This window comes from Sphaeramia orbicularis, chromosome 13 (genome assembly GCF_902148855.1).
Source record: "Sphaeramia orbicularis chromosome 13, fSphaOr1.1, whole genome shotgun sequence".
NCBI classification, from domain to species: Eukaryota; Metazoa; Chordata; class Actinopteri; order Kurtiformes; family Apogonidae; genus Sphaeramia; species Sphaeramia orbicularis.
The window spans coordinates 40,014,923-40,040,790 of NC_043969.1; the positions used below are offsets into that span (position 1 = coordinate 40,014,923).

At 36.8% G+C, this 25,868-nt stretch overlaps 1 protein-coding gene across 1 annotated transcript in view; it reads right to left on the reverse strand.

Moving 5' to 3' along the window:
* Positions 1-25,868, reverse strand: part of yap1 (Yes1 associated transcriptional regulator) — an 81,757-nt gene that overhangs the window by 42,938 nt on the left and 12,951 nt on the right. Inside the window, exons 3-4 of the mRNA XM_030153007.1 lie at positions 14,303-14,424; positions 6,401-6,514 (exon numbers count right to left, since the gene is read on the reverse strand). Of these exons, the coding sequence (XP_030008867.1) occupies positions 6,401-6,514; positions 14,303-14,424 (236 nt within the window). The remainder of the gene's footprint in view (positions 1-6,400; positions 6,515-14,302; positions 14,425-25,868) is intronic.

Sequence of the window (25,868 nt, forward strand, 5' to 3'; positions counted from 1 at the left end):
ACCTTAATAGTCCCCAAAGCACTTTACGTGTGGACAGTCAGAGCCAGGATTCGAACCGTTCACCCTTCAACTCAAAGGACAACCCGCTCTGCCAACTGAGCCACAACCGCCCCTCCCTTTTTTTACATTTTACTGTAATATTTAGTGTGGCCCCCCTTGGAAAAAAATCACAGCAGCACATCTTTCTTGTGTCGATGTATTTTCTGAGCGTTTCAACCCCAACGTCATTCCACATGCACAGAAGCTCATTCCAGAGAGTGTCCTGAGAGTTTTCTTAGATTGTTGCCAAGGGGGCAAGTTGTTGACAAGTGTTCTAATATTTTTGCACACCACTGTATGTGTTGTGATTAGGAATGTAACGATATGAAAATTTCATATCACAGTTATTGTGAGCAAAATTATCACGGTTATCATTATTATCACGGTATTGTTGAAATTGTGCTCAAAATGTTCAAAAAGTACTAATACACACACTGAAATAATTTAACCAAGATGTATTTTAAAAAAATAATAATAATAATTGGCACAATGTACCTTCTGTTGCAGAAACATTCAAATATTAACCCTTTCTGGTCTGAGCCTATTTTTTCCGTTTTTCAGTCCTTTTGATTTGGCCTTTATATATTATATAAACAAATGTTTACTATACCCATGTTTGGTATCTTTTTTTTCAGCACAACTTCATCTATATCATCTGTCTATTATTTTTTTCACTTTAACTACTATAAAAACATAAAAGACCAGAAAACACAAAAAATATATAAAATCTGATTTGAAGAATGTATATAACTTATTGCATAAATAACACACAGATGCTTAACGAACCTTTTCAAAGCCTTTAAAAGTGAATTTTGGTTCCAAATATTAGGTATATAACATTAAAATTGTACTAAATTAAAACTATACTCAAATATTTGACATAAAAGCAGATCTTTACATAGGCGTTTTCGCCCCTAAAAGTGCGGTAATCAAACACGGCTATCACGATAATTAGAATTTAAACGGTAATACTAACCGTCTGCAATTTTACCGCGGTTTATCGTTATACCGGTAATCGTTACATCCCTATGTACGACACTGTTTTTAATTGTACAGCTGCTTTATGTCTTTAAACTATTCTTGTATTTTATTTTATTTTTTAAATCTTGGTTTTCCCCCGAAGTCGCTTTGGAAAAAAGCGTCTGCCAAATGTTTAAATGTAAACGTAAATATAACTGTAAAGACATAAAGCAGCTGTACAATTAAAAACAGTGTCGTACATTGGAATAAAAAAGCAGAATGATAGACTAAAATACAAGAATAGATTAAGAAGACATAAAAATAGCAGTACAATCTGAAATTTTGACAAGTGTTCTAATATTTTTGCACACCACTGTATGTGTGGTGATTACTGTACAAACCAAAAATAAACCATTCATTCATTCATTCTTGCCAATACACACCCCTAATAAGAACAGGTATAAATGTACACTACCAGAGTTTTCCAATACAATGATGGCATCTAATGAGTTAACCCAGCTTCTTTCTTAAATCTGGCTTTCAGGGGCCTTGTGGAGCCTTGTGCGTTCAAGACTTACAAATCTTCAAAGAGTCCAGACCGATCCGAGCCGCCATCTCCCCCCCCCCCCACCTTACAACTCTGTTTTCAACTTTTCTGCCTGCTGTCAGAGCGTGACAAACAACTGCTAACAGAAAAACCTGCCCTATACAAGGCGCAGGCAGCCTCGATTAAAACTAATTAAACAGGATAACAGGCCCTATGCTATTTCACACATGTTTCCTTTGTGAGCGGCGGTGAGCTTCCCTGGGGAACGCCGCTGCGATGAAGGGACGGCACCTGAAGCGTAAATGAGTCAGAGTGACATAAGCGAGAGCCTTCATCTCTTTGGCACAACAGGAGTATTAGCTAATTCCCATAGCTGTGGAGGAGCCCCAGCGCACGTACCTGGTCCTGTCACTAATTCACCAACCCCGGGCCACCTCGCACTGAAAGCAAACTGTCAACCTTTAGCTTGGCTCGGGGGGGATTAATGGCCAACTCAGCTGTTGCTCCAACACTAAAATGGCTGACAAAAGGTTAGGTGCTGCTTTTTGAGGGTGGTGGTGGTGGTGGGGGGGGGTTCAGTGAAAATCTGGTTTCAACAACCACTTGTGTGGCTACTCATGCCAAAACAATGCTAGGCTATGAATCATACAGATGCTAAAGTCACAGTTACGAAGAAAAAGACGTCTTTCATGGAAGTGCAGGAGCTTTAGACAAGAGAAAGTGAACTACCGTTACAAAAAAATAACCCTTTACTACATATGCAACTGTGGTAATAATGGATTTAAATGAAAGGGTAACACTTTATAATAAGTACAGGGTGGGGAAGCAAAATTTACAATGAACATTTAGTTGTTTTTTCCCAGCAGGCACTGCGTCGATTGTTTTGAAACCAAACATATATTGATGTCATAATCATACCTAACACTATTATCCATACCTTTTCAGAAACTTTTGCCCATATGAGTAATCAGGAAAGCAAACGTCAAAGAGTGTGTGATTTGCTGAATGCACTCGTCACACCAAAGGAGATTTCAAAAATAGTTGGAGTGTCCATAAAGACTGTTTATAATGGAAAGAAGAGAATGACTATGAGCAAAACTATTAGGAGAAAGTCTGGAAGATACTATTAAAGAAGAATGGGAGAAGTTGTCACCCCAATATTTGAGGAACACTTGCGCAAGTTTCAGGAAGCGTGTGAAGGCAGTTATTGAGAAAGAAGGAGGACACATAGAATAAAAACATTTTCTATTATGTCAATTTTCTTGTGGCAAATAAATTCTCATGACTTTGAATAAACTAATTGGTCATACACTGTCTTTCAATCCCTGCCTCAAAATATTGTAAATTTTGCTTCCCCACCCTGTAAAGCATATTTCTGACATGTTTATGTTTATGTTTACGCATTTGGCAGACGCTTTTTTCCAAAGCGACTTACAGGGGAAAACCAATTAAATCACTCAATCAATCAAAATTTTATTTATATAGCGCCAGACCTAAAAAAAAAAGTTATCTCTTGATATTTTATATATAGAGTTGGTCAAAACCAGACTCTAAGGCAATTTACAGAACCCCAACAGAATCCTCCAGGAGCAAACACTTGTGACTGGTGACAGTGGAAGGAAAAACTTCCCTTTAACAGCAGAAACCTGGAGCAGACCCAGACTCCTGGAGGATGGACGTCTGCCTTGACCAGTTGGGGTTAAAGAGAGAGAGTAGAGAAGGGGAAGAAGAGAGAGCGATAGAGATAGAGACTGGGGGAGAAGGGGGGAGTAGGGGGAGACACATGGAGGCGGTTGAGGATAAGTGAGTGGTGATGATGAGGGAAGGGAAGAGGCTGGACCACCGCAGCAGGTCCAGAGATAATCCTGGAAGAATCTGTGGTTGTCCTGGGAAAAACTTTATTAGAATATTTAAAATGGAATGTTTGAAAGTGCTAGGACAGGAGGTGCTCTCGGAAGAGCTGGGTCTTCAGGAGCTTCTTGAAGATAGGCAGGGATGACTCTGTTCTTGTAGCACTTGGTAGAGCGTTCCACCAACGTGGAACAACCCAATGACATGAATACTCATTAGTATAAGGTTTATAAGCACAGTTATAAATGTTTTACTATTACTCATTCATAATCATTATCGTTCATCATTCAATCATGCAGGTTGTTTGATAATCCCATGTATTGTGTCTTTACTTTGTTAGAATAACTGAGATTTTTGTAAGTCTTTAGGTATTGCCAACCTTTAAATCTCATTTGTAAATGCTTTATATGGCATAGATAGTGCACACTTTAACCCTTTCATGCATGAATTGTGAACCTGAGTCAAGATTTATTTTTTCAGTGTTTTTATTCCTCCTTAGCCATGAAAAAAACAATGTGATTGAGTTTTTTTTTTTCTATGGACTTACAAAAATATCCATGCATTTAATTTTTAAAGTAAAGAAACGTGTTTAAAACCAAATATCAGAAAGTGATATGAAAACAATGAAATAAAAACATTTTTAATGCTGCTAATGTGATGTCTTCTCACATTTTAACATATTCTAATGCTGGTAATTACTCACTTCATGGAGATAATATGCAAAAAAAAAAACTTTTTGTCTAACAAATAACAATTGATTTACACTCCAGCATGTCACTGCAGATCAGGTTTATCAAGAACAGCGAAGTTACAGTAATGCTGTGAATGTCAGTGTACGGGATGATGCATATGTGTCCACTGTGTTGGCTGTAATGGAACTAAAACAACAAAACCCATTAATATACAAGAGAACAGATGGAGAATAACTGTCCACTGTAGTGACCTATGCATGAAAGGGTTAAATGAGCTCACACCATAGACTTAATTAATGAGTAGTAAGTGCTTTATAACTACCTGAAAAAAATGCATTCCTGTATTTATAACTGTTTATGGGACATCTATTGGAAAATAAACGTGTGAGTTAGTATAAAATACACACTAACATATTCACTAACCATTTGTACACGTCTGAATAGTGTACGTGCGAGCATAAATGCACATCAGAACTGGTTTGTAAGTGATGCAATACTACATTTTTAAATGCTGAATCCATAATTAACATAGTATGAAAATACAATCATTAAGCACATTGTAGATGAGCTTATTAATGATGAGTAAAACCATTATAACTGTGTTTATAAACCATATACTAATGAGTATTCATGTCATAAATATACTTTATAAATGATGAATTCAGTATTTGTTAATGCTTAACTAATGCTTCATAGTGTGTACTTATTATAAAGTGTTACCAATGAATGAATATGGGTTTTTTTAAGAGTTACAGTGATTCAATTATATGTTTACTTCACAAATTAACCAATTAAATGAATACATTTTGTTTAACTACTATTACAGGGTTCCTACAAGTTCAATTTAAGACTTTTTAAAGACCTTTTTATCTATCTATCTATCCATCTATCTATCCATCTATCCATCCATCTATCCATCTATCCATCCATCCATCCATCCATCCATTTAGGACAGTGCATATTCGTGAACATCTACAACAACTGCAGCTGTACATATGCCAGATTGTCGCAACAGTGCTAATTTCCATCTGTGACAAGAAACACAGTTGACAAAAAGGCAAACATCATAAAAACATCTTACAATATAATACACGTTCTGTGTCCTGTCAATGTTGCAGCACAGGAGGGCGTTTGAACGGGTTTTCCTCAGCCTTCACAGGCCCGATCGCCGCCAAACTCACCAAATGAATAGAAACATTACGTAAATATCTACTCAGCATAATTTTATGTCCGTATTCTAATGTTGTGAGGTATGCTGGGCAATTTCAGCCTCTCTCTACTCTGAATTCTTCATCCCTGCCACCATATTCCTTTTTCGGAAGTGGTTATGCTGCCATTCATGAAATTTCTACTGCTAGCAGACGATGCTACAATGTGAAGGCTACATTTACAATAATACCATAACGTATAGGCACTTTTCACACACAATGGCACCACGGGTACAATGCCACTAGTCTACAATAACATTGTGAGGACAATCTACTGATGGTCACAGGCTTGGTTTTCCTTCATCCAATGTTTATGTTTTAACCCATAAAGACCCAGTGCTACTTTTACGGCAGCTCCCAAATGAATTTTTCTGTAGATTTAACCTTTTTTAAGTGATTCATCCCCATTTATTATAATATTATCCTCTGTATTTTTGCCGTGTTTTCTGTGAAAATCATGCATTTTCCTGTATTTAATTTACTAATCGTGCAGATGTTCATAAATTTCCAATTAAAGGTCAGGGTTGTTATATCAAAAACAGAGAAAAATGAAGAAAAAGTGACTTTTTCAGTAAATCCGTCATTAATAGAACATTGAACATAAACCAAGTGTGTCCATCCACTGTCATTGATCCAACTCCATGGGTTTTACTGGTGAATCAATGTTGTAGAAGATGATGGTGTTTCTATGGTAACTACAGAGCCTCTGAATGGGTCATATCTGATGACCATGAAAAGATGACAAACTGCATTTTATCTAAATTATTTACATGTATTGATAGGTTTAGTGACCTTGATTCCCACTATTCCGAGTCATTTCTTACCAGGGGCTGCAAAGTTAGCAATAATTGCTTCCTAATTTCAATATCATTTTTCGGGTTGGAACGGGTGGAACTGAGTCGGCTAACGTTACTTTCTTTGCAGCTTGGACATTTAACAGACACTTAGTTTTTCTATTTATTTAGTTACAGGACAGTGTGTATTGGCATTAGTTACAAATAACAAGATGCATGCACCAGATTTAGCAGAGACGCTAATTTCCATATACTGTGTTAAAATCAAATTAAAATACAGATGATTAGAAGTGTGAAAAGCAAACTCACCGAAACGTGGGTCCAGTCTCGGGTCCAGCCAGGATGTGGTCTTGTTCTTGTGGTTAATGTAATAAATTTCACCCTCTGATGTAATAGCTTGTTCCCAGCCTTCGGGAAGTGGACCTAAAGGACGAGACGCAAAACTATAGTTGCAGAAATGCTGGTGTTTTATTGACATGATACAATAACATGCTGTATCGTAAGTTCGTAACATTATTAAAGTACGTTTCAGATGCAAACAAGTAAAAGTAGAATTGGACATAAACACTGACTATTTTAATAACTTCCACAGGGGCTGAAAATTAGCTCTACTCTTGTTTTTGCATTTGGCCTCCCAAATACAGTCATGGAAAAAATTATTAGACCATCAAAAGTCATCAAAAACAATGGTTATGCAATCCAGTACTAACTTTTGTGTGTATCATGTGACTAAAACAGACAGAAAAGAAAACATGGAATGCCTAAAAACACTGTTTTTGTCAGTACAATGCCATAGATAGCAATTTAAGAACTGAAGTGATTTTGGTTATTATCAAGAAAACATGGAAAATGGATAGATATCAGCTCTGAAATTAAACTACTATGAGCTATTTTTGTTGTTATCATTATATTTGTCCAAACAAAAGTACCTTTAGTTGTACCAGACGTTAAAATGAACAAGAAATTGAAGAAAACAAGGATGGTCTAATATTTTTTTCTTTGACTGTTGCCATGAGTTGCTTGACAGATTTGATCTAAGAGGGTTTTGAGCCTTAGATCAGTTCCACCTATTGGTTGGATTTAATTATTGTATTATGGCATTACTGCATTTATTTTGTTTTTGCATTAACTCGACCATATCCTGCAGCTCTACAACAATAAAACTCCAGGTTTCCTGTAATCCCAAATTATACGTTTTTCATTTTACAAAAAACGTTAACGAAGATAACAAGTTTACTATTAATATTTATATTTACAAGTCATATTTTTGTCACTAAACCACTAGCAATGTTGGCTACTCCAGACAAAGCTGTTTTACAAGCAAGAAAATATAGCCATCACTATGATATGATACAACACACTCCATTAGTCGCTTTTCCATTGACCCTCAAATTGTGCAAATATAACTTGCACATAAAAATTTACCTAATGGATAAACGGCAATTTCGCCAAAAGTCTCATTTTTTGATTCAAAGTTTTTGAGCTGACAAGAGGTGGTTTTTCGGGGCGTAGCGCAATGGTATATCACGCAAAACTGCAATGGAAAGACCTTTTTTCGCAACTAGAGTCAGGTGAATTAAAAAACCAGATGTTGACGGATGTTACAACAAGTGAAGAAGAAGAAAAAAACATGTCACAGTATGTGTGGACACACCAGGAAACCCAATCTTTTTTTAATTTAGTATGAGATAGAGGGGTAATATAGAATAATAAGGAATATATCTGTAAATCAACACCATATTTACATTCGTCACCATGTTTATGGAATGACTTCTCGTGTCATCTCGTTTCTAATGCAGTTTTTCTGCAAATAAACAGATTCTGAGTCCGACAAATCATCGCATTTGTGATTTTATGGAAAATCCGACATTAGGCACTTCTGTTTTTTCGACATTTAGTAAATATTGGTAAAGTTTTGCACAGATGTCCAATGGAAAAGTGACTATTGTCTCCTTAGAGAAATTTACACCAGACCCTAGTGCTGTTATAAAAAGCTGCAATTTAATAATCAACAGTCAGTGAAAAACAAATGCAATAATAAAATATTTCTTAACAAACTATTCTACCATTTTCTCCAAACTTCCCGGCCTTTTTGTTGACGTCAAAACAATAAAATCTAATCTTCTGAGATGTTTTGTCTTGTAAAATCAGAAGTACTGTTTGCATATAAAAACCCCTTAAGTGTGACATCATGATGCTGTAAATCTAACTTCTGAGTCCTAACAGTCAACAACCTTGGAGTCATTATGATTGTTTACTATAATTGTAGCTCTAGTGCGGCACTGGTTATGAGTCAGAAGGGGCTAAATGAATAGATTAAACACAAAATGATGGAGTGGATTGTGCAATAGTGTACATTTTAAAGATGAATGAAGCAGAATTACAAGTGAATATAAAATAGCTGAAGTATTCTGAATGTTGACGACACTTTAACTGACACTGGTTTCTTTATCTGATCCTTTTGGAAGTTTCTAAAATAGTATTTAAGCTCCTGGTGCATGAATTTACTTCCTGCTCTGCTGTGTGTTGACATAAATCCTCACTTTATTTACTTTCCACTGAACTGAACAACACAGATAAAGGACTGACAAACCAAAAACAGTGTAAAGATGTGAAACTCCTCATCAAAGACATGTTCTACATCAGTGGATTCCATAAATATCCGGTTTGGCAGATGCAGTGGGTAATTGTGACCTGCACCAAACTGTTTTTAGGAACTGTTTAAGACTTGGAACTTCACTTATCAAGTTCATCCACTTCCTCTGCGCTTAATCATCGCATGTAAAGTTGTAGAACGACAACTGGATGTGTTTTATGATACTACAGCAGATTAAATACAGAGGAATGAATACAAGCGGACGTAGAAACAAGAAAAAACGTCATGCCTTCACAAGTGGATTTCAGTATTTTCCAAACTACCTACATTTTCTGGTCACCAAAGAAGTTGAAATGTGATTAAAATCCCTTTCTTAAACACAGTCGATCCTTCAACTTTCTGCTAAGGACTAAATTAACAGGCAACAGGGTTCGTACCAGAGGCGATTTCTCACAGACTGCAAGGGAAGCTCGGCTTCCCCTAAAATTACGAAAATTAAATAGTTAAATATACTGAACAAAAATATAAACGCACCACTTTTGTTTTTGCTCCCATTTGTCATGAGCTGAACTCAAAGATCTAAAACTTTTTCTGTGAACACACAAGGTTTATTTCTCTCAAATATTGTTCACAAATCTGTCTAAATTTGTGTTAGTGAACACTTCTTCTTTGCTGAGATAATCCATCCACCTCACAGGTGTGGCATATCAAGATGCTGATTAGACAGCTGGATTTTTGCACAGGTGTGCCTTAGGCTGGCCACAATAAAAGGCCACTCTAAAATGTGCAGTTTTATCACACAGCACAATACCACAGATGTCACAAGTTTTGAGGGAATATGCAGTAGTCATGCTGACTTCAGGAATCTCCACCAGAGCTTTTGCCTGTGAATTGAATGTTCATTTCTCTACCATAAGCCATCTCCAAAGCTGTTTCAGAGAATTCATGAAGAAGACTGTGCGAGGAAAATGGTGGTCACACCAAATACTGACTGGTTTTCTGACCCCCCTGGACCACCCAATACAGTAAAAGTGCACATTTTAGAGTGGCCTTTTATTGTGGCCAGCCTAAGGCACACCTGTGAAAAATCCTGCTGTCTAATCAGCATCTTGATCTGCCACACCTGTGAGGTGGATGGATTATCTCAGCAAAGGACAAAGGAGAAGTGCTCACTAACACAGATTTAGACAAATTTATGAACATTATTTGAGAGAAATAGGCCTTTTGTGTTCGTAGAAAAAGTTTTAGATCTTTGAGTTCAGCTCATGAAAAATGGGAGCAAAAACAAAAGTGGTGCGTTTATATTTTTGTTCAGTGTATGTTCGGTTGTGTTGACATTTCATTGACCACAAATGTGTTAGAACACGTTCATCTCACAGATGAGTTCGTTCAGAATCAGTTTTATCACAAATCAACAGACTCGATGTTGTTCACTTCTCATACATTCCCATTGCGCTGTTTTCTCATTCGATCTTTGCTCAGTGCATTTGTCCGTAGACGCTCAGCGTCCATGCACTTCAATGGGACTGAGTGGAACAGTTTTTATCTTTGCCTCAAAACTGGACGGTAATTGGATAAATGCCACGATGTTGTCCCGCCCCCAGACGCCAGGCGTCTCTGGGGGTTAATGGAGGTGTGGGCGGAGCTCGGTCGGGCTGGACGCCAGGATTCCACGTGCTGATTGGAGGATCGGTTGAAAGGCTGAATCCCATTTGATTGACAGCTGTTTTCAGATCTACTCCTTCACTGACACAGCTCAGTTTAATACCGTCGCACATTCTGCTGTGAAATCGAGAGAGAAACCACTACGAAATTACTTGTTCATTTCTTGCACTGGAAATAAAACACACTCATTGTACTTCCTTGTTTTAACTTAACATAATTTCAACGTTTTATTGTTTACTTGGTACGATAAGGTCACTGACCATTTTCTTAAAAAGGAACGGAGGGACGAATTTATGTTTAAATAACTTGACTTTTTTTTTTTCTTTGAGCAGACAATGAGCTTCCCCTGTCTGAAAGAGATTAACATTAAATAATTATCTTCATTGCAAACAGCATAATGCAAACACTTTTTCAGATACGTTCATTTATGAAATGTCCTTTGCAGTGGACAGCGTTTTTTATTTATTTATTTTAAGTAAAGCTGTGAAACTCTTGTCCCCTGTAGAAACAACAAAAATGCATTACTGGGTCTCATGTAGAGGTAGACCGATATATTGGCCAGCCGATATATTGATTTTTTTTTTTTTTTTTTTTCAATACCAGACTTAATTTTTTTTTTGAAAGCTGATATTTGCTCAGTAATAAAAATGTTATCAGATATTTGATCAGGCACCTGTGTGAGTAGGACTTGAATTTCAATAAATGTTAAAAGAGTACCATGTGTACGTGTATTAATAATGTTATTTATACTGCTGCATAAAAATCTTAATTATCTGAGTGTTTCAATTGTATTTTATGGTCAATGTGCTTTAAAAAATATAAAAAATCAGCCTCAAATATCAGCCTCAAAAATCAACTGTAGATATCGGTCATCAGCTGATCAAATTTTGAAAAACTGACATCAGCCTTAGAAAAACCCATATCGGTCAACGTCTAGTCTCAAAGGCATATCTGCGTATTGTCGCTGTCAGACGGAAACTTCTTATGTCCAAAATGGGTTTTTCAGGAAACTGGAAAAACCATGTATATTCTAAATAAATAAATGGAGTTAAAGTGATGTAGTCACAGGCCATTTTCAACATTTTTAACTGGTCAACCTCTAGTCTCAAGAGTATATCTGCCTATTGTTGCTGTCGGGCGGAAACCTCTTATGTCCAAAACAGTTATTTTCAGGAATCTGGAAAAACTGTGTGTATTCTAAATAAATAAATGGAGTTTAGAGATGTAGTAACAAGCAGTTTTCAATATTTTTATTTGGTTTAATATTTCTAAAACCATCAGGCAAATATGAAAACTGACCAATAGAATCATTTTATGACAAAAAAAAAAACAAACAAAAAAAACATTTCAACTTTTTTAATTGGTTAAATATTTCTAAAACTGCCAGGACCATGTAAAGCAGTGGTTCTCAATCTTTTTCTGTCAGGCCCCCTTTGGAGGACAAAAAATCTCCAGGCCCCCCTCAAACCCAGCAACATTGTAACAATGGTGCAATTTGAACTTTTATTGAAAGAAACATCACTATCGTAACAATACTTTTAGCTTTTCCCTCAATATTTTTTTGTTCAACTTAAAAATAACTTCGATTTTTGCTTGAACAATACAAATAAACTCAACCAGACTGCTCCCTGAGACAACATTTTTCCAAATAATAATAAGAAATGTGCAATTATTTTACAACTATAATAATAATGTTACTTTTTTTTAGAACAACAAACAAATTTTGTTAACAAGGATGAACATTTTAACAATATCAGTGGCTGCAATGAGCCCATTTCCATTGCACATTTCAGAACATTAAATTGAAAACTACAAATTGTGCAAAAACACAAACATTCCACATGTTTCTTTTCCAGTCAAACCCTTGTCCATTCTCCAAACCCAAACTCTTTGTCTAGTCCAGTGACAGATCACTATGGCAGTAGATTGGTTTGTTGTACGTCCCTAAAATGAGTCCAGGGTGCTCTAACGCTAAAACATTAGCTCCACCTGCTACATGTTCTAACCTGAAGAAAAAAAAAAAAAAAAAAAAACACCCAGGAGTGATCCCATGCCTCCCCGGCAAGCCTTCATGCCTCCCCTAGGGGGTCCACCCCACAGTTTGAGAAACACTGATGTAAAGACTGACCAATAGAATAGTTTTATGACCAAAAAAAAAAAAAAAAATTTAAACATTTTTCATTGGTTAAATATTTCTAAAACCCTCAAGCCAACATGAAGACTGACCAATAGAATCGTTTTATGACAAAAAAAAAAAAAGAAGAAGACCAAAAATGGACTTGCGAGGTTTCCACTCAACAGCGACGACATATAGAAAAGCAGCAGTTTGAGGATATAGAGATGCTTTATCTGTAAATTCTACAATCTGTGAGTCATCGAGCTCCCAAACATGTCAGACAGGACCTGTCACGTTCTACCCCAGTCTTACCTCACCTAGGGCAAATTCCAACTGCATGGACCAAACGCAGATACACCGAGTCTGAATGACATGTAACAACTAGACTACTGCACACCGCCTCGCTTTTAGACTCTATGTTATGTGAAAATAAGAAAAAAAACTAGAAATGGCTCCTTTAGATTCAGTGCGATTCAGGGAAAACAACAACACGGTGATGAGTGTTGTAATAAAATTCATCTGCTGCTTGTGTTGTCGGATGGATTTTACAGTATTTAACCCTTTCATGCACGAATTATGAGAACCTTCATCAAAATTTTTTCCTGAGTGTTTTTATTCCTCTTTAGGCATGAAAAAAAACAACGCGATTGAAAATTTTCTTCTGAAAAATAAATACAAATAAATAAAATAAAATAAAAATAATCAAAAAAAAAAAAAACCAAACTCTTATGAACCTATTTGTCATGAAGTTGCAAAAATGTCCATTCAACTGGACACCATGTGTTTAATTTTTGACACACAGAAACATGTATTTACTGATAAATTGTGTGAAAACTATGGGGAGGGCTTATGATTCTGGGGGTTTATGCTCAGGAGAGATCTACATAATGTTACCAATTCATGTCAGAAAAGATATGTAGTGTCTTAAAACTTTAATAAACATACAGGGTGGGGAAGCAAAATTTACAATATTTTGAGGCAGGGATTGAAAGACAGTGTATGACCAATTAGTTTATTGAAAGTCATGAGAATTTATTTGCCACAAGAAAATTGACATAATAGAAAATGTTTTTATTCTATGTGTCCTCCTTCTTTCTCAATAACTGCCTTCACACACTTCCTGAAACTTGCGCAAGTGTTCCTCAAATATTCGGGTGACAACTTCTCCCATTCTTCTTTAATAGTATCTTCCAGACTTTCTGGTAATAGTTTTGCTCATAGTCATTCTCTTCTTTCCATTATAAACAGTCTTTATGGACACTCCAACTATTTTTGAAATCTCCTTTGGTGTGACGAGTGTATTCAGCAAATCACACACTCTTTGACGTTTGCTTTCCTGATTACTCATATGGGCAAAAGTTTCTGAAAAGGTATGGATAATAGTGTTAGGTATGATTATAACATCAGTATATGTTTGGTTTCAAAACAATTGACGTAGTGCCTGCTGAGAAAAAACAACTAAATGTTCATTGTAAATTTTGCTTCCCCACCCTGTATTTGTCATGAAGTTGCAAAAATGTCCATTCAACTGGACACCATGTGTTTAATTTTTGACACACAAACATGTATTTACTGATAAATTGTGTGAAAGCTATGGGGAGGGCTTATGATTCTGGGGGTTTATCCTCAGGAGAGATCTACATAATGTTACCAATTCATGTCAGAAAAGATATGTAGTGTCTTAAAACTTTAATAAAGATATGTGTAAAAAAACAACAACAACAACAACAAAAACGAAAAGAACAACAAAATCCATGAATATACAAAAGAACAGCTGTAGAATAGCTGTGCACCGTAGTGACCAGTATGCATGAAAGGGTTAACGTATACGCACCGCTGGCTGGGTTCATGATATTCTGTTGCTGGACTGGCACAGCGTTGGCCGGGGGCGGGGCCTGGTTCATCTGGAGCAGGGCCTTACGAGGGTCCTGCCAAGTGGTGGTCTGGTCAATGTGGCTGCAAAAGAACAGACAAGATAGCGCAGTGAATACTTGAGAAAAAAAAAACAAAACACACATTCCACCAACTCTCCAGAGCGAGTACTGAGTTCACAGCGAGGGTCACGTCGATGCAGGTCACATGCAGGAACTGATGACTCAGAGTTAGAACGAGGCTTCAGATGAAAACAGTGAGTGGGACCAAAGCTTTCTGTAAACGATGACTGTTACAGGAAACCAAGCTCAGCTCCGTCTGTTTGGACCCCGGTCTGAAGCCACACTTTAAATGACGTTAAACAAAGGCTTTCATTCTCGGTTTTGGACTTTTTTTTTTTTCTCTGTAATGTATTTAAAACTACATCATGAGTCAGAAAAGAGAATCTGCGCTTGGTTATGAATCGACGCTATGAGTAATTTAGAGAACAAGATGTCGTTTTAGCTGCTGGGGGGTCTGACAGTCTAAACAATAACAAAGGCTGGGTGACATATTGAAATAGCAAGGGATCATGGGAGTTGTTGTTTTTATTCACGTTACATTTAGTGTTTTAACATTTTTTGCATGTATTTTTTTTTTTCTTTTCTGGTATGTCAATATAGGTGTGTATGTATGTGCATGTGAAGATGGTAAGTGAGGTTAATTATTTAGAAAAGATCCAAAAGACTTGATTTTTCATATATTATGCTGATAGGAAGCTAAAGGATAGACTGTTGTGTGAAGAAGGGGTGGGATTAAATAAATTATACTTCCTCCCACTCCTTTTCCAATGTGCGAAAGAAGTCATACTTTGTTCTCATGTATAATATATAGGTTTTTGTTTATGTTTTTTGTGCGTTTTGTTTTCTTGCAATCTGGTTCATTTATAAGGACTAGGTAGGATTACTTTGTTTTGTTGCATATTCAAAATAAACTAAACTACATTTTTTATTTTAATGAAGTTGTAGCTATTTTCACATTATATGCATGGATTTATCTACTGGTAGGATTCTATTAACATGCACATTTGTTTGATGGTTTGCAGAATTAAATTAGGCTGATATGGAATAATTCACCAGCAGAAATATAAACATTAAATAATTAAAAGGTTTTCAACAACAACAAATCTGTGAACAATGAATCGTATTTATCCATTTTCAGTTGGTTTTTGTATTACTTCACTTTGTTTTCTTAATTGTTAGTACTGTTCGATGCACATTTACTCTTTGTTGATTTAAATGTTTATTTTATTGTTTTTTCTTAAAAGACTAACAAATTAGCTACATTAGATACAAGTCATATTTACATTGGAATGGTTGCATACTTTTACATGTAATGCAACATGGATGTGATGTAATAAAAAATACTGAAATATACAAGTAATTAATTATTTGCTACATTTCTATGGATGTCATGGGTTACTATGTTGTTAACAGCCCATGCCCATTTGCTGTTATGTTTTTTCTAGTGGTAAAATAATGAAATAACCTATTACGCTGAATGAAATTTGCTGATTTTTCAGAATTACAGCGTTGTCGCAAACATTTAATGTAATTTAAGCACATATCCTCCTGAGACCCAGCAATGCATTTTTGTCTTCTGTAGGGGACAACAGTTTAACAGCTTTATTGCAAAAAAAAAAAAAAAAAAAAAAACACTATCCAAGGCAAAGGACAGTCCATAAAATTTTAAAAATGCATCTGAAAAAACTGCATTGTGCTGTTTTAAAAAAAAAAAAAAGGCAATTATTTAATGTAAAAAAGCCAAAATTGATACTTTGCTGGATCTCAGGAGGATATATGGACAACATAAACAACATAGGGCTCATCAATGATTACAGTCTTATTGGAAAAATTTTTACATATTATACCTTTAAAGCAATAACTGCAAGTGAAAACAACCTGTGACTGGTTAATTTATCTAAAAACAAAAGAAGTGAAATTGTCTCAGAGGCCATGATTGCTTTCAAAACATCTATTGTAACATCACACAATGTTGCTCCATCTATTTTATGGCTCGTCTTTGCCGGGACGGGAGCAGGGGGGTGGGGTTAGGGTTGGGGTAGGGGGATACTGGGTGGGGTGCGGGGGTGGCATTGTGTGCCATTCTGTGAAGGCATTGATAATTAGTGCTTTGTTGGTACTTGTTGCTTGATTAAGATGGAAAGCTAATACAGGAAGCCCTCCTCTCCCGAGCAGGACCCTCTCTATTGAGGGAGGGTCAGTCCCAGGGCTCAACGCAGGGGGTCCTTTTCCTGGAAGCGGCTCGGACACTGTGGAGTGTCAGGGGCTTTAACAATCTGGCGCCACATTTACAAAGCTTTCACCTGCTTGACAAAAGCACAGACTGAGCTACGACCTAAAACCCCACTATTCACTTGTTCTTTTTTTTTTTTTTGGGTTTTGTTTTGTTTTTTCAGACCATCCCGTTTAAAAAAACAAAAAAAAGACTCCCTCGGCTCAAACGAACGGGCCCCTAACTTCAGCAGCGGCTTGTTTATGCCACACAGAAACTCCCCGAGCAGCGAGGGAATATTTTAGTGGAATAAACATTGCCCCGTCAGTAAAGGCTCTACTGCGCCCTGTAATGATCGTGTTGTGGATGTGTTCTCCCGTCCGCTGATTCTCCACAACAGGCTGCTCATTTGATCCCGAAGCGCCATTAGAGCAGATCCTGGAACAGCTGGGTGAAGTAAGAGATTCAGTAGGGTTTCTCTTGGCCTCTGCTGTAATCCAGGCCTGTCTGAGCTCTATCCCAGGCCGGAGAGCGAGAGGGCCTGACTCAGCACTCCCCCCTACCCCACCCCTTACCCCCACCACCACTACCACCACACACACACACACACACACACACACACACACACACACACACACACACAATGCAACCCATTTTGAAGCCCCCTCTTGTTTATGCTTTACTGATCAAAGAAGCTGCCAAATCCCCTACCAACCCCCCCACCCCTCCTCCCCCTTCAGCCCTCACACACACACAAACACCACAAACCAAGCAAAATAGTTGGAACTGCTCAGACTGGAGAGAGGCCCCTTGAGAAAGAGGGGTCACAGGGAGACAACTACAGAAAAGAAGTAAAAAAAAAAAAAAAAAAAAAAGTGTGGTGGTGGTGGTGGGTGGGGGTGTTGAACATCTACGGAAGCAATCCCTCTAAATTCCATTGGCTGCATGAGTTGCTGTGGTCCTGTTACACTCCGAGAGCCCGCCCTGCACCCCCCCCCTTCGCTGCCTCCTTCCCACTCTGGAAACTATGACATTTATTATCGAGGGGAGGGGGGGGGGGCAGGGGAGGAGACTGGGAGAAGAGCACTGGGATAAGGAGGAAAGGGAGGGCTTATCGTAAATGAGAGGCCTGCACATCCTGGTACACCAGCGCTAAACAGAAATGCTACAAACGGAGCACGAGACTGGAAAAAAAACAACCCCGAAGCTTCCTGGAGTTGTGATTAGAAGTGTTTTTGGGCTTCTTTTAGCACAAATGGATGTAAAATATCAAACTTTTAGAGGAATACAGGGTGGGGAAGGAAAATTTACAATATTTTGAGGCAGGGATTGAAAGACAGTGTATGACCAATTAGTTTATTGAAAGTCATGAGAATTTATTTGCCACAAGAAAATTGACATCATAGAAAATGTTTTTATTCTATGTGTCCTCCTTCTTTCTCAATAACTGCCTTCATGCGCTTCCTGAAACTTGCGTAAGTGTTCCTCAAATATTCGGGTGACAACTTCTCCCATTCTTTAATAGTATCTTCCAGACTTTCTCGTAATAGTTTTGCTCATAGTCATTCTCTTCTTTCCATTATAAACAGTCTTTATGGACACTCCAACTATTTTTGAAATCTCCTTTGGTGTGACGAGTGCATTCAGCAAATCACACACTCTTTGACGTTTGCTTTCCTGATTACTCATATGGGCAAAAGTTTCTGAAAAGGTATGGATAATAGTGTTAGGTATGATTATGACATCAATATATGTTTGGTTTCAAAACAATTGACGTAGTGCCCGCTGAGAAAAAACAACTAAATGGTCATTGTAAATTTTGCTTCCCCACCCTGTATGTTGTGGCACTCCAAATTAAGAGACATACCTATGTGTTTTTGTCCTTTGGGAGGGGGTAAGTGTTTCACAGCTTTACTTAAAAACAAAAAAAACAACAACACAAAAACACTGTCCGTGGCAGAGGACATGCCATAAAAACATAAAAAATGGATCTACAGTAAAAACTGTTGCATCATGCTGTTTTTAAGGTTTTTAATGTAAAAATCCCAAATGTTCACTTTCCTGGGTTTCAGGAGGATATGTAAATAAAGCATCCGAAACTAAAGGATCTGATTGATTTGTCAAAAACTGATGGTCCAATTATAAAGGTGGTGTTTATTGCACCAGTGTTATTTATAATATGTCTTACTGTGAGGACGGGAAGGGGGAGGACGTCTTTCCACAGAGGCTAAACTTGACTTTGCTTATAGGATTCACCGTAGAAGCTCAATGTTGATCACATGGCACACGGTACCGGGACGTAAAACTACATTAGGACTTTTGAAGTTTGATTTGAGGACTTTTAGGAAAGCAGTTTCATCTATCAAGACCCAAACCTCCACCAGCGACCAAAACCATTTACTGATCTAAACTGTTTAATACCTGTTGATCCATTAATCCTATCAATATATGGAAATAATTGGTGTAAAATACAGTTTGTCGTCTTTTCATGGTCATCAGATATGACCCATTTGGACGTTCAGAGGCTCCATAGTTACCGTGGAAACACCGTCATCTTCTATAACATTGATTCACCAGTAAAACCCATGGAGTTGGATCAATGACAGTGGATGAATACATTTGGTTTATGTTCATGTATTTGCTGAAAAAGTAACTTTTTCTTCAGTTTTTTTCCGTTGTGATATAATAACCTTTGAACTGATTGAGTTTTCGCAAATATCTAAATCAATTAGAGGAAATTAAATACAGCAAAATACATGATTTTCAGTAAAAATGCAAAATATAGAGGAAAATATTACCATTTATTATAATATTATCCTCTCCATTTTGTATTTTTTTTTTACTGTAAATCATGTATTTTCCTATATTTAATTTCCTATATTTCATGTAGATATTCACGAAAACTCAATCACCTCCAATAAATAATAACACTGGTCAACAACAAATTCATTGTTTAAGTTTTCTGAGCTGATTTAGGATAATTTTGGTGTGCTGAATCCAAAAAATCACATTAATTTTGCTCAATCAGGTCAACTTTCTGAACTATGCTACATATTGGCTTTTTAACATTTTTGCTTACATTTATGGGCATTTTCACATCATATGATACAAAATTCTTTCGTATTTCTTGCAATAAACAAGTTGTGAAGATTTTACTTTTGCCAATTTATGATTAATGTCTTTTTTTTTAATATTACAGGTGAATGAAATGGCTTCGACTAGAAGATCTTGCAAAAATAAGCCTGACGTATTCTGCTACATCTGCGGTGAATACATAATAAATAATAAATACATCCTGTTAGAAAATGATTTTTTTTTTCTCTTAAAACCTATGTTGGCTGAGAACTATATAAAAAAATCAACTGATAAAGTCACAAAAATGTCATCAATTTTGTGGGAAGATCAAATTTTTCAAAATCAAATTAGCAAAAAAAATCTGACCTGATTGTGAAAAACAGATGTCATTTTTGGATTTAGCGGTGCAAAATGGTCCTAATTCAGTTGAAAAAAATTAGACAACTTGCAAAAAACATTTTTTTGTAACCCAGTGTAATAAATCATGATGAATCAATTAAGAAATATTAAATAAAGAGAAAAAAAAAATCATCTGGGAACTGCCACAAAGGTAGCACTAGGTCTTTATGGGTTAAGATCTATTTCACACCCACAGCGACCAAAAAGTACAAAGCACATGACAGTAAATGTAATTCACTGACTCACAATCAGCATGATCACTTTATACGTTACAGATTAATTGTGTATCTCCAAATCGAGTACATGTAAATAAATGTCAGTCCAAAACAGAAGGATCTGTTGACTCGTCAAAAAGCTTGTGATAAAACCCACTCAGACTTGCACTGTATTCAAAGTGTCTGTCCAATGGGAACTGGTAAATGAGTTACCAAGAGCAGGTAATTTATCACCAGCTTTTAAAACTAAAAGATAATCCATTTACTTAACTCGCCTCAAACCCTATATGGCCTGTGCTATGTGCCGCTTCCTGTAGGCGAAACATAAAACAAAACAATGTCATGGCAACTGTTGGGGACGGCTGGAGGCCAACAGTTGTTGTGAGGAATTGCTGATGATCTGCAACCTCTATGGTCGCACAACTGCTCGGTGTTGTCTTTACATGTCTGTGACACTGCAGCGAGCTTAGCGGGGCAGCCATCGCCCCAACCCAACCCAACCCAACCCAACCCCCCCTCTCCAAAAAACCCCTCCATCCCCAGGGCAGGGCTGTGGATAAGCAGGCCTCTTCCAAACTAATGGGTTCTGTATGAAAACACTTGTGACATGTGGAAAGTTTTCAAAGCTGATCTGAAGAATGGATTATAGAGTACATGGGAGACATTTGTAACATTACTTTTCTGTTGCGTTTCAACTCTAGAACACTAGATTTTTGGCATATCGTGGTTGAATCTGCATTGACTAATCAATTAGTTGGTGACTGTTCAACTTTTTTGATAATCAAATCTACAAAACTGTATACATTCTCTGATTAAAGCTTCTTAAACTTGAATAATTTCTGGTTTCTTTCCTCTTTTGACAGTAAATGTGTGAACTAAACATGACATGTAAGGATGTCATCTTGAGCTTTAGAAAAATACCTATTATTTTTCACTATCTTCTGCTGATTTATGGAACAAATCATGCATTGACTACACTGGGTTACAAAAAAATGTTTTTTGCAAGTTGTCTAGGTTTTTTCAACTGAATTAGGACCATTTTGCACCGCTAAATCCAAAAATGACATCTGTTTTTCTCAATCAGGTCAGGTTTTTTTGCTAATTTGATTTTGAAAAATTGGATCTTCTCACAAAATTGATTAAATTTTTGTGACTTTATCAGTTGATTTTTTATATAGTTCTCACCCAAAATAGGTTTTAAGAGAAAAAAAATCATTTTCTAACAGGATGTATTTATTATTTATTATGTATTCACCGCAGATGTAGCAGAATACGTCAGGCTTATTTTTGCAAGATCTTCTAGTCGAAGCCATTTCATTCACCTGTAATATTAAAAAAACCCATTAATCATAAATTGGCAAAAGTAAAATCTTCACAACTCGTTTATTGCAAGAAATACGAAAGAATTTTGTATCATATGATGTGAAAATGCCCATAAATGTAAGCAAAAATGTTAAAAAGCCAATATGTAGCATAGTTCAGAAAGTTGACCTGACTGAGCAAAATTAATGTGATTTTTGGATTCAGCACACCAAAATTATCCTAAATCAGCTCAAAAAACTTCAACAATACATTTGTTGTTGACCAGTGTTATCAAATCAACAAAACTGTATACATTCTCTGACTAAAGCTTCTTAAACTTGAATAATTTCTGGTTTCTTTCCTCTTTTGACAGTAAACTAAATGTGTGAACTAAACATGACATATGTGGACGTCATCTTGAGCTTTAGAAAAATACCTATTGACATTTTTCACCATCATCTGTTGAGTTATAGAACAAATCATGCATTGATTATTCAGAAGGATAACCCACAGATCAATCAACAGTGGAAAAAGCAGAAACGATTGCGGCATAGTTTTTAAACAATGACTTAAACAAATCATAACCGCAATATCATGGCCAGATTGTCATCTTAAATGCTTCTTAAATGTTGTTATTTTCTAGTTTCTCGATAATGAACTCAATACCTCTAGAGTGTGAACTAAACGTAACATTTGAGAACCTCTTTTTAAGTGTTACGGAAACACAGGTTGACATTTTTCATCATTTTCTGATGCCTTATTGACCAAATAACTCCTAGATTAATCAAAAGTGAAAGTTGCAGCCATAATTGCTGTATGCTCTTTAAACAATGACAGATTATAAAGGACAACAAAGCACAATATATTGATGACGACCCACATGGTTCAGATTAGAGCTGCAACTATTAAACAGTTAGTTCTCACATAGTAACTGTTAAGGCTAAAAAGTCCCAATTCTTGTCATAAATGTGAATATTTCCTGGTTTTGTTTCCTTTAACTGAACATCTTTGACATTTTGGCCCAAACCAGACACAGGAAACACTGATTTGGCCAATTTCTTTACTAAACCTCCAATTGAACGAGATAATAATCTATATAAAGAATTGTTATCTGCACCTTTTTCCAGATTATTGCCAATTCACAATCTTGCGGAAGTGGTTTCATAAGCTCCTTTTGACCTTTTGATACTTTATTTTGGCTGAATTTTGTTCGTTATTGGACCAAATTACTAACTTTTCAAACAATTTTCAACAATTTTTTTTAGTTTTTAAATCTTTTACATTTTTTTATCTAAATTTTTATACATATACACGTGTTTACAGTATTTTAGATTACTTTTATATTTCGTGAAGTGTGTTTTTATTTATTTTTATAACTGACACTGTGGTGAGCCAAGCACCTGAAATTTCGTTTGATAAGGTACTGATGGTGCATTATTAAATGACAATAAAGGAAGTCTGAATCTGAATTACAAGGCACTTTACACTTTGACTGTCAAGTGAACTCAAGCTTTTTACACCAGGGTTTGACTTCGCTAATGATACAGTTCCATTTTAGACCAACTTTTACCACATTATTGTTGACGTGGCCTCAGTCTGAAGTTTGTTACCGTGTTGTTCACATGAGCTCGATCGCTGAAGTCTATAAATGGACAGGTAGTGCGCCCGAAGGAGTTCACCGAGGTTCACGTCCGACTTTTTAATTATGTCTATCGAGCAGTAAACTCCCATCATGAGTATCGAGCAGTTCACTCCCATGGCGATCGACCGTGGCTTCGCAAAGCTCAGGCCGAGATTCTTGATCCACCCAGTCTCTTGACATCTCCTTGACTGATGGCCCAATTATCAAGGTGGCGTTTATTGTGCCAGTGTTATTTATAATGTGTCTTACTGTGAGGACGGGAAGGGGGAGGACGTCTTTGCATAGAGGGTAAACTTGACTTTGCTTAAAGGATTCAGCGTAGAACCTCGGTGTTGATCACACGGCAGATAGTACCCGGAGGCTTCTGTTTTGTAAAACTACATTACAACTATTCAAGATTGATTTTAAGACTTTTAGGAAAGTAGTTTAAGACCTATTTCACACCCTTAGTGACAAACAAAAGTATAAAGAACATGACAGAAAATCTAATTCCCATTCAACATGATTACTTTACACTAGAGTTGCAGGGCTTAACGTTGTTAGCGGGTCACGATGGGGCCAGACTTGATGTGAACAGACAAATATTGGGTAGTAGCCAGCTTTTTATACTGACCCACATGACTTTAAAGCCTTTATACCCAAAGTTTCTAATTTTTGCACAAGATACAGCAGGCTTTAAGTTCGTTACTACAGTAAATGCACTGTTCTCGAGCCAGATCTAGTTGAACTTTCTCTTAGAACTACCTCAAAAAGTTGCTTTGTTTTCTTTTTGATCAGAGGAAACATTTATAGGTCCAGACAAATCCTGATCAGGCTGCATTTTATATTAGTAATTATTAGTTCCGTGTCTCGTTTTATCTGGTAGTTTTGTTACAGTGATGGACTAATGATTATTTTCATCACTGATTAACTTGCGGATTATTGGCTTCACTAATTGCCGAGTTGTTTGGTTTGGAAAATCTCAGAAACACTGAAGAATATTGATCAATATCTCCTAATGAAAAAGACGCCATCATGAAATTTGGTCCAAAACCCAAAGATATTTAGATTACTATAACAGGGAAATTATACAAATCTAGGATGTTGAAATCACAGAAATTTTACTTTTCTTTCTTTGAAGAGGCTGTATGTAATACTTCTATTTTACCTATCTACTATCTAAAATTAACACAGGAATGTTTACGATTAAGATAAACTTCTTTATTTGATCTGCCGAGTTAATCATACCCTGTAAAAGTCATTAAGAGGAGGACATTTTAAGGCCTAAAATTCCAATTTCTCGGAACTTTTTAAGAAACCCTGAAAAAGACTGTGATTGTATTCATCTACAGTAGTCAAGGTCACACATTCCTACTGCACTTTTATTTTTAATCAAACCTGATCTCATTACAACAGGATGATAAACATTCTAACACAGATGGCCTGTTTACACCCATGGAAGCCGTGGCGTTCACAGCTGGCTCCGGCCATAACTTTTTATCCAAAAATACGCAGCACTGTGGTCTAAACGTCTCCAAAGGATCTCTGCTACCTGCCAAAACAGCAGATCAAAGCTTGATTTAAGGTCAGACTGACTGTTTTTTCCACTGAAATTGTGCTTCTTCAAAGCCAGATGTCAAACATTGGTGCAAAAACTAAAGGAGTGAATCTGTGCGGGAGTGCAGCAGTGATGAAACCCGCCCCACAGCTGAGTTGTCAAAATGTTAAAAATGGGATCCTCAGGCCACAGGGGCTCCACCCAGGGAGGATATGCTTGGAAGTCGGTTGAAGCCGATGACTAAAGAGCACACTGAGGGGGGTGAGATGTAATCAGGCCTGTGAGATGAGGGCGACCACCTCCGCTCTGGTCGACTCGGGATGCCTGGCTACCTCTCTATCAGCAGGACATCATCAAGAGAGATTATTAGGGCAACCTCTGTGACCCCATTGTAGCTTTAAGTTTCCTTTTGAAGTAGGATTTTTATCTTCATACGCCCTAACGAAGCACCTAATTTATTAGGGGGCCATGGTTTTGGGTAAATCCTAAACGCTCATTTCCACTGCTGTTCATCTCCGACAATGTATTTTTTTTGGATACTGTTTAATTGTACCCAAGCGATTCAGTAGTTAGTCCATGAAGGTTGTCTTTTTCTTCTTAGTACATTCCCATAAAGCTGTTTTTATGCATGTTTTCATTTCATTTCATTAAAAAACCGGAGTGGAAATGCTTAAAATGTAAAAAAATCTTGAAATAAATTGCAATAACCAGATTTAGATGATGTGCCAGCACATGTGGACCAATGAAAAGACTGGAACATTCCGTAAGTTAACAGAAGAAGCCAATGTCAATGCCATATTGGATGGAAACGCAACAAAATGCAATTATGTAAGAAGAGAAACTAACTTCAGACAACTGCTTTGAAATTATGATATAGGAGCGCTATAAATCTCCAAAGCTAAAGCTACCTTCAAGTTCTTGACAAAACGGATGAAATTCCGAGTCATCTATCAGCTCCTAAACTCAGCTTTATGGCTCCATCGTCAATCATCAATTAAACATGGAAGGACAAGAGCTTGACAACTTTCAACTTTTCTTTTCCATCAAAGCAACAGTTAAAATATGAAACTAACACAGACATGGA